A 17,080-nucleotide genomic window follows, 5' to 3' on the forward strand; every position below is an offset into this window, starting at 1 on the left:
ATTTAGATCATGGGCAAAACCAGTCTTACAACCACTCAGCATATGTAATTTTCTCTTTTAGCATTCCTTGAATACATGTCAGACTTGCATGTTATGGACAGAAGTCAGTCATAGCTTGAGAGACAAAAACATTTGCTTTCACACAAGGGTTCATGCCATGCCATCCATGGGCATGGAGAGGAAGATCAGCAACAAGCATCAGTTACAGTCTTGCTTATCAGAAATGTGGACTGGATATGTAGATCAATATCCCATACTCTGTACCAACCACAAGATCTGGACAGTGTCATGGCAGCCAAGGTGGCTATGTTCTTTTACAACTTGACTCTGACATATAACTCGGATTGCTGTGGGCCAAAGTCAATCATACAATAAAAAAAAAGAAAAGGAACTTGTCCAGTTTGACAGCTTGCATAGTGGTGCCAAGTTCTTTCTGCATATGAAGCCCAGTTTAGTACCATAATACCCAAGAACCCACTTCATGAAACCAGTTATACATGGATAAGTCTAACATAAATGGTGCTGCTGGGTACTTCTGCAGATTTTGCCCAATCTATACAGGCACTCTAATGGATCATTCTATCCACATTGTGCTCCTTGGCACTTCCTGTGGAAAACATATAGTTTATATAGTCAACCCCATGGATCAGTCTTTCCCGCAGTAGTACCTCAAATTCTTCTGACATACGATGTCCATCTTGGGGCCTCAGTTTTCAAGAGAGGTCTCTTCAGTCGCCTCTGCCACTCAAGAGACCCTCTTAGCAACACATTAGAAGTAACAAGATCTGAATCATAAGTAGTGCAAGTGAAGTGGACCATCATCATTGGCATTCTTCTCCAACTACTTAGCAGGTGTGCAGGAGACATTGACTTCACTACCATAAGCTATAAATGATGCAGCTGGAATTCCAGTTTATTAGATCTTACTTTGATGAGTAAAATTATGTCCTTACAGGCTGGAACTCAAGTTTCCTGCCCAGTCCCATTGGATTTCTGTCCTTACAGGCTGGAACTCAAGTTTACTGCCCAATCCCATTGGATTTCTGTCCTTTCAGGCTAGAACTGAAGTTTCCTACCCAATCCCATTGGATTTCTGTCCTTACAGGCTGGAACTCAAGTTTACTGCCCAAGTTTTCTGTCCTTGTTTCTTCACGTCACCTGCCAAGTATGTTGTCAGTTAATAGTGCATCTGCGGATGTATTTTATCACAAATGCTTTCTCTGTTTTCCATTTCAATACCAATGAGTTGATTAGCAATGTTGTGACTGTGTGACCAACCTTGTATTCAATATTTTTGTATTCAATGGGCAGAACACAGCTTACATTCTTCCACCCTGACTTTCACCAGAACAAGCTGAAAAATATTCATAGGATGGTCCACATCATAATGTAGAGGCACAACATACTATAGCCGCAATAGCAGCTGTGAACTTACAACAGCTGGAAAATGATGCAATGCTATCTACCTTCACCTTACAGTCAAGTCATGGCCCAAGATATGCTCACAACCTTCATCATCTGTTCTCTTTAATGATCAGGTTGACGGAATTGGCAGCATGCCACCATTTCTCTTAGTCCCGGCTACGGTGGAGGTATTTGCAAGGCAACCAACATTGGTGACATGTATGTCCCTAGAGCACAAGCCACTTGAAAACAATCCCACAACTCCCAAACGAAGTGGAAGAATCAGAGGTAGGGAGGTTGTTTTCACCAGTGTGAGACCATCACTTTGTCAGATGACCTAAATACAGCCCCCCCCCATCCCAACATTATTACAGATCCTGTTTGGGAGAAGGCTTCATTCTGTTTTGGATCAATGGAGAAATCTAAGATATTGACAGAACCTTTCCATACATGGAAAAGCTGAAACCTTTCTCTATGTGTATGAACCAGAAACCTTTTTAGAACACGTAACAACTCATTTACAATATTGGTGTTGTTGGCTCCATGCTTGACATGGTCTTGATGGTTATATTTAGCAACCTGAACATAGCCAAAACCCCATTTATGTTAGAGAGTCAGTCTTGTGTATGGCGTGTATCTCAATAGGACAGTAGGGCACTTCATCTCTTGCTCACAAATGCCAGTTTAAGCTCACAGAAAGAAATGCTTTCTTATTGGTCTCTGCACTGCTAAAGACCATCCTCAGATAGCATCCCTCCATTGAATCTTCAGTACCACAAATAGCTAATTTCCTCCAGTACTCTTCAAACAGAACATGTTAGATCCCATCCCAATCAAGAACTACCATTTCAAAATCTTGGATACATTTTTCAGTCATGGAATGTAGGACATGGACTGGAACAAAGACCTCTCTGCCCTGATGAATATTTTGACTTGTCTGTATTAAGGTTTTGATCCTTTGTCTATAATCAAATCATATATTCTGGTGATAAGACGTTCTTTTGAACCATGTTCCAGAGCATTCACAATACGGCTAATCACCTTAAGCTACATCAGACAGAATCAGTAAAGATCCAGGCCTTTTCATTCAACCCAAACTGTCTAATCTTCTACTCAATGATTCAATTTTTGTCGTGGCAGACCCTGCTTTCATCACTTTGAAGTGGCTCCCATTTATGAGCATCAGCCCTTTCTCATAACATCCCTGTCTACTTTAGATTCTTTGCCACAGGGTTATCTACTTTACCCTATCAGGGATCAAAAGACATATTTGAAGCAAACTGATTCTATCATAAAAGGGAGGTCTCATTTATTAGCATTCAGAAAAGGAGGGGTGAGTATTTTTGTGCAGCATTTAAGTGCAGTTGCTTCTAAACTGACATTATCCAGGCCATGTGCGGGAAGTCAGAGATGGCATTCTCAGTCTTCAAAGGAGGGGCCCTGACCGGCCGAGTGGTCTAAAGCGCTCACCGTTCCAGATCAATGCCATCTCACCTCTGTCTGCATGGGTTCGAGTCCTAGGCCGGTGGTTCTTCCCTGGGTTTTCAAGGGTTCTTCCTCCACCAGTTATACTGGCCACCATGTATAGCCTATCTTGTGCTGAAAAATGGCGTTAAACCCTAGAACAACAACAACAACAACAACAGTCTTCAAAGGCCTTTTATCCTAAAGCTCCTCATCTTACCTGGTGGGATCTTTACCAGCAACACAAGAGACTACCTTCCCAGGTTATACAGCAGCTTCCTATAATGAACGTTATTCTACTACAGCTGAATTTGCAGGAGTGAACATTTTTTTTCTCAAAACCAAATCCATGCAGTGTGCCAAGCCCATATCTCAGCAAAACTTGAGGCTGCTTCACAGACAATAGGAACGGAGACAAACAGCACCAACTCAAGAGTAAGTGGATGTAAATCCCATCTTTTGCCTTTACTCTTAACGTATGGTCATGTGATGTATTTGAAATAGAAACCAATTTTCAGAATAAAATGTTTCTTGGATAATACTTACCTGATCATAATACAGGCACACTCTCCCAAAATCCACCCCACAGCTAAATCCCTGGAAAAGTATGTACATCCAAACCAGTAGTAACTGAAGATTAATTAGATTTAGCTCAGTCCCTCTGTCCAGGGGAAACTACTCTACTCTGACTTTCACCGTGATGAGTGAATAATCTTTTAGCAGTTATATTGCTAAAACAAGCATAAAAAGACCATGGCAAACATCAATTTTAGCTGGAGATGCCTGGGTTTGTGAGTTCAAGGATGTACTTCTAATGTATTATGAGATCATATGTAGTACATTTTTCTTTAAAATTGGTTTTTGTTAATACCATGAAAGTTGATATGCACAAAATGAAAAAATCCACACTATTTTGTAACAACACCTACAGGTAAGTCATGATCAACATAAAACATACAGTTGAATAGTTTAATTTCAAAGGCCTGAATATGTTGTTGTTGTTGTGGGGTTTAACGCCATTTTTTAGCACACGATAGGCCATACATGGCGGCCAGTATTAATGGTGGAGGAAGAACCCGGGAAAACCTCGGAAAGAACCACCAACCCACGAGAAGCTACTGGCAAGCTTTCTCACATACCCACACTGGCTGAATCTGAGACTCGAACCTGCGCGGACAGAGGTGAGATGGCAGTGATCCATAACGGAGAGCGCTTTAGACCACTCGGCCACTCGGGGCCCTGCCTGAATGTGTAGGATAGTTTCAAATTATTAGCTGATCTTTGTTTAAAAACTTTAATTAAATTTTGTATACGTTGATTTACCTTAATTAATTATAATTATAATTGAATTCCCATATCAGAAACAGCCCTATAATAGTCTTTTCTTTTTTCTTTTTTTTTTCTTTTTTTCTTTTCTTTTCCTTTTCTTTTATTTTCTTTCCATCCAGCTGTCCATGAATTTGCACTTGTAATCACCATAGCAACCCATATATATAACTGGATGCCATTTGTAGGCAAAATGTCTATTGGATGAAGATTTAATTTTTCAAGAAGGGAACAAACTTTCATAGAAAACTATTAATGGGTGTGTATTACAAAAATTAAAGACTTTAGATGAATATATAGGTCATCATAGCAAAAATAAAATAAAAGTGAAATTGTAATATCATCCTGTCAAATAGTCCATGCATCCCTGAAAAGTCCTTGAATTTCACATGTAGCCTTGAAAAATTCAAGCCAGCCATGAAAACTCCTTGAATTTCAACAAAGTAATTAAATTTCATGTGTTCAGAGCTACATTCTACAAAAAGAATTATATTTAAGGTAGCATTAAAAAAATAAAAAAATAAAAATTCAGTGAAGTTTTGGACTGAAATAAAGAGTAACATGCAATGTTTGCCTTAGAACTAGCCAGTCACAATACATAATGCACTAGCAGTGCATTGTTACCACTATATTCACAGCAGAGTGATGTTCTGATTAGCTGAGAAAAAATTCTGACATGATAGAAATGGTAAAGCGATTTTCCAAAAAACAATACAGATGTTCCGATTGTTTGAAAAACAGAGTCTAGTGTGATTGAAAAGGCTGAGCGATTTAAATTTCCAATTAGCAGTGCAGATAGCCAACATGCATAGATGAGAAATATTCAGCTTTTTCATGATTGGAGAGTGTGTCCTTAAGGTGAAGTGGTTGTCTGACCACAGTTAGGTCTGGAAAGTAAAAGGCAATAGATACAAGGCATACTCTGCATTTTTGTCATAGAATGTAGATCTTGGGAAACTGGTGAAAGTACACTGAAATATTAGATAAAAACTGAGAAATAGACACTCATAGTTTTGAAAAGGTAGGATTTGTTTCTTTTCTTTATAAAACAAAATCTGATTCAGTGCCCATGGAAATGGTAAGCTGCAATATGGCCTAGTGTACAGTGGGAACAACTAATGCAGCAGCAAGTTTAAGTGGCTCATTCTTTGTACTTAAACCTCACCTGCTCCACCATCTGGCCTAAGTACCTCTTACAGTACCTCATACAAAGTATGGTTGGCTTTGTTGAATAAATGATTTACTGAAAGCTGAAATTTTTGTAGACAATACAAACAGTTGTGACTCATAGCTCTTATAAATCAAATGAAAACAAGAGAAAGCTTTCAAGCTTATGCTTCCCGATAGTAACATTGCTGTGATTTTCATATGGTGAGAGAAAGATGTTCAGTTTATGTTTTTGCTGACCACTGGAAGGTTCTACTGAAGCAAGAGATCAAGAGCTATGAGACACTGTAAAGACTCCATGCTTTGGTTTGCAAATTTCTGGGCCATGCAATCACAGAGGATATGCTCAGACATTTATGTAAGGGAGTCACAGATCTGACAACTGTAACTAAACAGATATTTCAGATATCTGTGGATGGCTCGGAACTTGTTTGATATTATGAGCAAGAAAATTCAAGTAAACTATGCTCCCTCTATAATCAACATTGGATCATTAAGGCTGCATGTTGTCCATGATGCATTCAAGAGAGTAACATTGGCTTTTGATTGTCATGTTTTATCTCTTTTGTCAAGCTTGTACAAACTTTTCATATATAGTCTTGCCATAAAAGAGGACTACCAGAAAGTCACCGACTCCATTATCATGCCAGTGAAGTTCATATGACATTGATGGATGGAAAATTTGCACATGTGTTATAGAACAATTCTTATCTGAGAACACATTTTTTTGCACATAAAGAAAGTTGAAGCCAAGGAAATCAACAAACCATCAAATAAATCATATGAAGTTATATCTGCAGCAATGAAAGATCCAAGCAAACATGGAATATTCTAGACATAGCTCTGCTGTTGACTTGTGCTCTAAAGGCAGAAATGAAGGCAAAATTATAACATGTTGTCCATTCCAACTCACTAGGCAAAAAGCAAAGAAAAAAATCTGGCATGTCTAAGAAGCTAAGCATGAAACTTGAGGAAAAGTGAAAGCATTGAAGGACTGAACAGTCTGTGTTGTGTGATATAGTTGCTTTGGATAGTGGACAAAGAGTGGATATATATCATTTGTATTGCTTTTGACAGTGGACAGAGTGGAAATATGTCATTTGTATTGCTTTTCACAGTGGACAGAGAGTGGAAATATATCATTTGTATTGCTTTTGACAGTGGACAAAGAGTAGAAATATATCATGTGTGTTGCTTTTGACAGTGGACAGAGTGGAAATATATCATTTGAGTTGCATTTGACAGTGAACAAATATTAGAAATATAACATTTGTGTTGCTTTTGACAGTGAACAAAGAGTAGAAATATATCATTTGTGTTGCTTTTGATGGTGGACAAAGAGTAGAAATATATCATTTGTGTTGCTTTTGACAATGGACATGTTAATGTGTATAAAGTTCATCAGAAAGACTCAACTGGAGACTCAGATGTAATAATAATGAAGATTTACATGTGTGGTGTCAGAAACGTGCAGAAACATATTGATAAAAGATAATATTAGCTAATTTAATGAAGCCTTAAAAATAGGTGATAAGACCCAAAAAGACCCTAAAAATATCTTTGAATTTCAGTTTGAATTTTCTTTATGAACCATGTTTAAGTTACCCAAACCGATCGTAGATTAAACAATATTTTAGTCAGATAAACAGGGATTTTGATGACAGTGAGAATTGTGGTCAAGGCTGCAACATCTATACATGTCATGACTTAGTTTAATTCACTGACTGTAACCATGTACAAAATTAGTAGCCATGTAAATGAACATGCACATGGCATATTGGTTCTAGCCAAGGTATTTGTACATTTTCTTGTAAGCTAAGTATTTTATTTTCATTTCAAGGGTACTTTTTTTTCATTCATGTAATAAATTGGATATAATATAGTGTTCTTTGCTCTAAATTAAAGCAAGATATTTTTTCCAGGTATTTAAAGCTAGAAATATTTTTTTAAATCCCAGGTCTCTAATCTTTGTCCACATAATGCAAGAGCTGTAGGGGCTCATTGGTTAAGGCATTGGACTAGTGACCAGAAGGGTGCACATTAGATTCCTGCTATCAGATCAGCCCAGATAAGAAACTCTGTTGCGTCTGGACAAGGCACTTTTTGCCTCATCACATAATAACCTCATCACATAATAACTTTCACAGTGTTGATGCCCAATAAATACCAACCACATAATGTTGTCGGAAATCAGGATCTTAATTGTTTGAATATAAATGTATATTACTGGTATATTCAAACAAACAATCAGGATTCACTTAAATTAGGTTGTATTATCTTTTTGCTTTACTTTTTTTTCTTCTTTTAGATAGCCTTACTGAACTACAGAAGCCCTCATCAGTGCGACAAGAACTGGCCAGTGCAACCCCCATGCCAAGGTTTGACCTCTCCAATATGTCTGATGATGAAGGTCATACCTCAAGGTCAGTGGAAATTTGTTGATAATGGATTTTCAGCATATAGACTGCTACAGTTTAGTCTTGCAAATCCCACAATAACTGTTCTCTTTTCTAACATTACAGAAAGCTGACCGTTGGACATGTAACTTTATATGAATATTAATGTCATTTTATAAATAATATGAGTTGAGCTAAAAATGCCAGCAATTTTATAGATGCAGTTGAGGTGTCATAATTAGGAATTGTCCACCTGTTAATCACAAAAGCAAATTTGACATTTGGTATGCATGTTTTTTATTTGTGAAAATGAACAATTGATATTGTTGCACCATTTTTGAATGAATTTTTATTTTTTAAATTATATTTATAAAACCTTTTTAGCACATTTGTTCAGAAACTACTTGACCTAGTTAGATAAGATTTGATATGCAAAACCCTGTCTTTGAGATGTACACATTGCTGCTTAGTACAATGATATAACTTTGTTTTGGGAGCCAATAGGACTGGAAAACTGAGCTTCAGCAGTTTTTTTTGTTTTTGTTTTTGCCATCATTCATTCTTTGATCATTTCTTCTTTAGAACTAACTGTGCTTTAATATGTAACTTTCATTAATGTGGATTATGCTTTGTCTTTGTTTTAGGACCCATGAGGACCAGAGAATAGAGAGGTCTCGCCCTATCACAATGATGGACCTGGAGGCTAGACCTGGCTCCCCCAGCATTGTGGTCCTCCATGGGGAGGGCTCCAGCACAGATGGGCCATCTGCTCAGGATCCAGGTAAATTTGCATGGTCAGAGGCCACCCAGGAATTGTCTGCATCTTAAGTGTTCATTTATATGCATCGTAGATAAAAGTAATAATTGCACAGATAGTACATCAATCAACAAGTGTTCCACACTTGTTCCCATTTTAGTTTATTACCATAAACCAGTTAATTACACAGGTTTATCCTTTTAGGATGTGGATTTTATCATGTTGCTGACATTCATATTTAGGTTAGAGCGTCTGCCTCGGATGCGGGAGGTCGTGGGTTCAATCCTCAGCCAAGTCATACCAAAGACTTACTAAAATGGTACTAACAGCTACCTTGCTTGGCGCTCAGCATTAAGAGGTTAGGACTGGTCGGCCTGGTGTCAGGATAATGTGACTGGGTGGGACATCATGCTACATGTCTGCAACATGATGCCCCAGTGCTAGGCATCACTATAAACTACCACACTGCAGACATCATAGTGATAAGACTGAAAAATCGTTAAAGCTACATTAAAAATCCAAATCACACACATTCATATTTAAGGACTATGATTTCAATCAGTGTTAGTTAAAATTCCAGTATGTGCATTCAAAAATATTTTAGATAGCATTGTTATCATTTTCATTGACATAAACATACAAGTTTTTAGCCCGTCTGGTCATCTGGTGATAATATGGCCTTTTGTATGGTGTCCATGCATTAACATTTGCTTATGATATGGCCATTTGTGTGGTGTCCATGCATCAACATTTGCCTTTTACCATGATGGAGGCTGTTTTTTTATTGGATTTTCAACAATGTAATGTAGGTTTATTTCATCTACTGTAGTATCATCAATTTTCATGGGGGACCATTTTTTTGGTTTTTGTTGTTGCACCCGAACCGTGAATCTAAATCCCCAACAAAAAATGAGCCACATAGGATGATGATCCCCCCCCCATTTTCTTACAGTGTTTCATTCCTAGAGATTCTTCTTGTTATATGGTTTAACGCCATTTTTCATTACACGATAGGCTATACATGGCCACCAATATTAATGGTGGAGGAAGAACCCTGGAAAATCCCGGAAAGAACCACTGACCCATGAGTAACAACTGGCAAGCTTTCTCGCATACCCATGTTAGCCAAATCCTAGAGATTAACACAGCTACTAGTATTTGATAAATCAAGGTCAGTACCCTAATCTGGTAATTAAATATTAGTTTTTACTTGTGTTTGTTTTATTTTTTTATTTTTACCTTTTGAAACAAGAATTATAAATCATTTTATATTGTTTCAATGCACATGTTCAGTAAGGTATCTGATAGCCATAATTTTACACTCACTGCCTAAATTGATAAATGAGATAAGTAAGGATAGAGAGAAAATAGAGAAAAAGCATAAGGTATTCAAACAAAAGTAATACTGAAAATGAAAGAAAAAAATAATACATAATAACAGTATATGAAACTTAAATGTAATAATTATTCAAATCGATCCTTCATTTGAGTACATCTGTTGTTGAAGTATTTAAATCCTTCTGAAAGCACATTTCATTTTATCCATGCATTTTTAATCCAAAAGAACAACAATCCTGTAAAATACTTTAACTGTTTCTTGAAACATTATTATTAATGAAATACTATGTATATACACTAATTACAGCAGAGAACTAAAGCTCACACTTCACATATTTTTGGACAAAGCCACTGTATCAGCATCATGTCAATCAAGTCTCATGGTACTCATAGATGCTTCTCAGGTAAATAATCCCCAAATTGCTGAATTAAAGAAGTCCAGCTTTCTCAAAACCACTGATAATTAGGTCCGATCTTTCACTCATTGTCGCTTAAGCTGCAATTATCCATTCAGTGTGGGGGGGTCTTAGTTGAATTTTACCACTCTTAAGCCACTGTATTGACAGGACATGATCATCAGAAAATACTGATGGTGCAACCTGATGGACAATGGTTTATGTAAGAGATCATTTATATGTACTTTAATAAACGATTGGCCTAGTGTTGTTGGCTGTGTCAGCTTCCTTTGATGCTGAGCATTCAAATGAAAACATGGCAAAAGTTATTAATCTTGGCAGGTGTTTTATTTGTGCTCATAGAGATTGAAGTATTGTTTTAGTGTTGTTGTATGCGTCGGCTTCGACTGATGTTATTCATTTGGTCGAAAACACGATGTAAGTATTGAACTTTCCAGGTCTTTGATTTGTGCTCATACAAGTGGTAGTATTGTTTTAAACATTAAAGTGAGTTGGCATAGTTTTATTCTTTTGTATTCTTTATTTTGGGTATCTGTAGAGGTTAAACCATGAAATTAAATACCTACTAACATACAAACATTGACAGGCAAAATCACGAATTTGAGAACCCACAAAAATGCTTTCTTTTTTTTTTACAAAGCCACGAAAATAAATGATACTACAGTATATGTCAGATGAGTTCACACTGAACTGGTGGCACTCTAGAAGTTACATTTTCTGATCAAATTTGGTATTTAAACTTGAATCATAAAGACCTTGTATGGGTTCAATTATGAGCAACATCTGTGCATACTAATGAGGTGACTGGATGAGCTTATAAACAGTCAAGAGGTCATTTCTGATCAGATTTAATATGTAAGCTTATTTCATCAAGATCTTGAGTGAGTTTGAGTATGACAGACATCCATGCATGTTAATGAGGTTATCTTGCAACTGATTGGCTGAGCTTGTGAACACTGTAATGGCCATATTTCTGATTAGATTTTGACTAGATATTGTACATGATTTTGTATAATCAGACTCATGGATGAGTTCAATTCTATGAACACTCTAGAGGTCATATTTCTGATCAGATTTGGCATGTAAGAATCAATCTATTATGATTTCAATTATGAGTGACATCTGTGCATATTAATGAGGTTATCTTGCATGTGATTAGCTGAGCTTGTGAACATTCTAGAGTTCATATTTCTAATCCGATTTTATATTAATCTTAAATCCTTGAGATCTCTGGTGAGTTTATGATAGACATCCATGCAAATTAATGAGGTGATCTTGCATCTGATTCATCAGGCTTGTGAACACTCCAGAATCCATTTTTCTGATCAGATTTGGTAGCATGAAGATCCCAGATGAATTTGATTATGATCTACATGTATATTCATCAGGATCAAGACTGCAACAGGATTAAAGACATACCCATTAATTCGGGCTGCTTGCACAGATGGCAAGTAATGCATATGTATTTAAAAGGTGGGATTATGAGCAGTTTGAAGTTATGCATGGGGGGAAGGGAGGGAGATCTACCAGGGGACAATGCTGGTATATTAATGACCCTCCTTAATCTTTATTATGTGCATATTGTATAGATCAATGACACTAACATTAATTAGCAATTTTGCTATGTAAAAAAACTGATGTGTTTTCTACAAGGTAGTCATGAAACTTGATGAATGTCTTCCTCTTGATGGGTACCTTACACCACCGGCAAAGGTGACTTACTTTTCATGTTCTGTATATTGGCTTAGTTTCTTCAGCATTTTTGTCTGTATGTATAATCATGAAACAAATGGTATAATCATAAACCTTGATGGGCTTAATAATTTTAGTGAATACTGTGCTGCTCATCTTTGTTGTAAGTGGATCACAGTGACCTACATTTGATACTCTAGTGATCAGCTTTTGCATTTAACCCAGTTTCTCGAACAAATCCATTCCCTGATCACATTAGGAAAAAAATATGCTTGATACCTACTGAATTCAGCCCCCTCCCAAAAAGATAAAAAATGTCTTTTTCAAGATGTCCAGGGTATGGGTACGATGCTCAGCATTCTATCCTCCTATTACCAATTCTCCTAACGTTAATGTAATTTATTTGAAGGAGAAAGCAGTTGTTTCAGTAAATTATGTTCCTATGAGAATATTTTCCCCTAAAGCCCTCCCTATCTGTGAGTATCCATGTTAATATATCACTCAGCTTAAATTTAGCAACACCTGAAAATAAATAATTCGGGGTTCTTAAAACAATTACTTTTATTTATTGTCTTGAAACTGTATGATGTCAAAAAGTTTGAAGAAAAATTAATTTTTAAGACTATGCTTTTCTCAACTGTAGATAATCATTCTTGCTTGTAATATATGCAGTTACGTTGCCTTCCATATGTATATTGACTGTTTGAAATGTCTTTCAGACAACCTTAAGTCCCAAAAAGCAGTGCCAGAACCACAAGTGAACTATCCAACAAAGTTGCCCCCATTATCTCTGGATTCTGCATGGAAGTCACAGACAGTAGGGTTGGACTCTGCATGGAAACAGAAGAAAGGTACACCATATACAGACAAAAAAGTCCTATCAAGACATACCATAAATATTTAAAATTACAGCTTTAAATTAAAACTGGCCAAGATACTTAAACCAGAAAATACACTTAGAATACAGATTTTTCTGGAACCACGTTTATTGAAGCAAGACATAGCAGTATTTTTTATGCTGCAGGCAGCTACATTGGATTTTGTTCAGGTTTTTTTGTCAGGCTGATGGCATAAGTGGATTTTGTTAATTTTTGTAAACAACACTTTGACCATCAGCTCCACATACAGGCCATTCCTTCTTGTTTCATTATCATTAATTTAATGCATTAAAACAAACATGAATGCAAATTTAGAACTTAAAATCAGAATGTTTTTTGAGTTTCAGTACTTTTACTTATAATGAAGGTTGAGTTGTGCAGTTTTCATATGTTTATACATTAAACTGTACATTTATACATACAGTTACACATACATTTTCATGCGTACATACAGTACTTACACACATGTTTATTTCTGAAATTTCATGGAAGACTATAAATGTGGTTTCTAAATTTGGAGTGCTGGATTTGTGTTAATTTATTTGGCTTGTACAGTTTCATGAGTGGAGCATGGATAAACCTTGACCATTAAAACTACCAGTAGGCTTCAAACGACCTTTTTCAAGATTTCTTAAGTACTGTGGTTTCATTTATTTTTTATGAGTCTAAATTTTCATGGCTTTGCAAACAAAAACTAATTTGGGATTTGCCTGTCAAAGTTTGAATATTTGTATGTACTTAATTTTGTGGATTAACCTCTTCAAGGACTCAGAATAAAGAACACAAAGAACAAAACTAGTTGTCAACAAGCAGCAATCACCTATATGAGCACAAATCAAACGCCAGACAAGATTAGTAATTTACACTCAACATCAAATGGAACCATGCAGCCATCATCACTAAACTGATCAGTTATTAAAGCTGGTGAATGGTCTCATACTTGATTTGCTGTCCTTAAAGTTGCAGCTTCACTACTTTCTGATGGCCATTTTATTAACCCAATGTAAAATGGTCAAATTCAACTTATATCAATCTAGGTAATGTCATGATTCCACATGTGAACCAATCACATGACCAGTCTAGATAATGTCATGATTCCACATGTGAACCAGTTACATGACCAGTCTAGATAATGTCATGATTCCACATGTGAACCAATCACATGACCAGCCGCACCTTGCACACTTCATTAGGAGGCAGTGTCAGTATTTTATGTGTTCAGACACCATGAAAGTGCAGGGAAAGCAACCAAATAATAGAATCACTCCTTTGTTTCAGCCTACCTCATGTAAAAACCAACTTAAACCACTAGACTTTACAATAAATAAAGACTACAAAGAAGAATTAAAATCACACTTCCACAGCTGGTATTCTAAACATATAATGGAGACCATAAGGGAAAGGAAAATTCACTGGTGAATATCAGTTTACTGTATTAGTGGACATTAAATAAAATTGAGCAATCAAGCCAATTCATGCTGAATGGATAATTTCAGCTCACACGATTTTGCATGAAAAATCAGGCCTAATTATCTTTGCCATTAGACAGAAGGAACAGCATATAATTATTTACCTAACAAATATTTGTATGTACAAGCAGACTTCATTGACATGATATTGATTCAGTGGTTTTGTCAGAAACTTTGCTGTTAGTGTATATACACAGTATTTTAATAATAATTGTGCGTCATTCTAGTTTCTCCATCAAATACATTATCTGATCACATTAACATCAGTGATTATTCCCTGCTACCTCTGATTTCGGCTCTTCCCAGAATACATCTCCCTACTTTACCGTGCATCTCTGGCGGTCTTTTATAAAGCCTAAAAGGTTGAAAGTGACCATGCCTGGGATTTGGTAGGGTGTATTGACACCAAAGAGATTATATGGCTTTTACTAAGCAGCAGTAGAATTTCTCCATGCTAAGCGAAATAAAGGCAATCATATGCCCACAGCTTTTGCAGGCCAGCATCACATATGGGAGGGTGAGAGAAAACAAGGTTTCTCCTCCCACAGGCCACTCACCAGCCATCATTGACTTGGCATTCCTTCTGCCCACTAGCGACTCACCTGTTCTGCCAGTCTTGAATCAACCTATTTCCAGGGGATCGGGTGGCTCAGATTTGTTTTGTGTGGTCTACAAATCTTATCAGTCATGGCCCCCTCCACTTTTATCATCCTACTTCATGATGGAATTACCAAGTGATCACATGAAGGCAGATGTTCTACAGAAGGAAACAGAGCTTTTTGCTGGTGAAACAGGCAGTAGAGAATCTTTCTGGTAATGAAATCCAAGCTGAAACTGAGACATGTGATTGTCCTGAGCAGGCTCAATTATCAGGATGGAGATGAAAAGGTCCATCCATCATTCAGTGTGATGCAATGAATAAGTGTGATGCATTGAATATGCAGTTTGATGCGATGAATACATGATCGGTCTTGATCTGTCCAACACATGCTTCAGATACCTTGAGATAATATACCAATTCAATGCCCTGTCCAGTTTCCTTGTATGCAGACCATGCTCATCAAATTCTTTATCAGAAGGGAACCTCTCCTTGCAGTTGACTTGGATGAATTCCTCAAAGTTTAATCCTGTATCTTCCAACTCAGTGTATCAGGTATCATACAGTACTTGCTTCCTGATAGTGCTAGCTTCAGTATGCAGGGTGAATAACCTACATGAGCTGTCCTGGATCCAAACTTCGTGTAGTTCTGTTCCATTGTCTCAGTCATTGGAAAGATTCAACCTTGCTTCATTTCTAAGCAACTAACAAATAACTGTTCTCTCTCCATGTTGAGAGAAGCAGAACTGCAGGATCCCATACATGCCCTCAGATGCCATCTCAGGTGGATGGAGAATATCTGCAGTGGCCATAAAAGACTATTCCTACTGCTTAATACAGAAAGCAAGACATAACTCCACAAGTACTGGCTGCGTTTAAGGGACTTATTAAAACAGTGTACTCTAAACTCAACTTGATTGGGTACAACTAGTAAAAATTTCAGTTAAATAAATAAGAGTGATTACCATGAACCTGGCCTTCTAACATAATATTTGAATTCAAGACATAGTGGAGTCAGTTGGCTGGCATGCCCAGACTGCTTTCTCCAGCTTCTTTTGCATGATATGGCCTCACAATGGAGAGAACTGAATCTTGAGTCACTGATAGCTACCCCATATAGCTACCACCACTGTTCATGAAAACATTACCTCAGACCTGAGCATGGCCCTGCCATTTTTGCAAGATTTGCCTGGGAAAATTTTGAATGCAAAACAATAATCAAGTGCCTTTTCCCATGAAGACATATTTCACATGTATATACATTATCTTCAGTTATCTTCGCTTACATTAGATGTTCATTCTTTCATGCTTTTACAAGGTGACACAGTAGAAATTGGATGCTTATCATTTCCTCCTTCTCTTACCCCTTCTTCTGATGTTAATGTGATCTGGTAATGAGTGTGAGATTTTGATATATTTCTAATGTAGCTTTATCAGCTTAAGTGATATCACTGTGATGTCTGCAGTGTGGCAGTTTATGGTGATGTCTAGCAATGGGGCATCATTCCACAGGCATGTATCATTATGTCTCACCCAGTCACATTATCCTGACACCAGGTCATCCAGTCCCAACACTAACCTCTTAATGCTGAGCGCATAGCGAAGCAGCTGTTTCTACCATTTTTATAAGTCTTTGGTCTGATTCAACCAGGGTTCGAACCCATGACCTCCAATATCCAAAGCAAATGCTCACTGAAGCAGTCCTTCTGATAATGTATTTTACAGAGTAAACAAATTTTGTAGTTGATAATGTTTCTTCTTCATTTACATTCTCCAATCACATTAATGTTTGGGATTTAAACCATCTGCCTCCCAAATCCAGCCCTACTAAAAAGACAAAATTTCATCTGTTTTGTCTAAATCATATAGAAAAAGGGCAATAACTTTTGCCCATGACCTCCCATGCTGCTACCAGGTGTCACTTAGTTTTTGAACTTTACTTTCATACAGACATTGTATGAAAAATCCATGCCAATATCAATGTGACTTTTAATAATTTATCCAGAAATGGTGGTGATATACAATAATAATAAAATTGTTCTCTAATGTATTTGTGGATTTGTCACTTTCTTGAACGTTGTCTTTTTAAACCACTTGGTACTACATGCTGTTGTTAATGCATGATTTCTTTCATGTTTTAGCATGCCATGTCAGTTTTGGAATCTTACTGATAGA

At 36.9% G+C, this 17,080-nt stretch overlaps 1 protein-coding gene across 1 annotated transcript in view; it reads left to right on the forward strand.

The window, feature by feature from the left end:
* LOC149797431 (centriole and centriolar satellite protein OFD1-like) overlaps positions 1-17,080 on the forward strand; it is a 95,013-nt gene that overhangs the window by 62,171 nt on the left and 15,762 nt on the right. The window contains exons 22-24 of the mRNA XM_089962225.1: positions 7,670-7,784; positions 8,402-8,538; positions 12,680-12,811. Of these exons, the coding sequence (XP_089818351.1) occupies positions 7,670-7,784; positions 8,402-8,538; positions 12,680-12,811 (384 nt within the window). The remainder of the gene's footprint in view (positions 1-7,669; positions 7,785-8,401; positions 8,539-12,679; positions 12,812-17,080) is intronic.

Source organism: Sinohyriopsis cumingii, chromosome 6, assembly GCF_028554795.1.
Source record: "Sinohyriopsis cumingii isolate HCF-2022 chromosome 6, ASM2855479v2, whole genome shotgun sequence".
NCBI lineage: Eukaryota > Metazoa > Mollusca > Bivalvia > Unionida > Unionidae > Sinohyriopsis > Sinohyriopsis cumingii.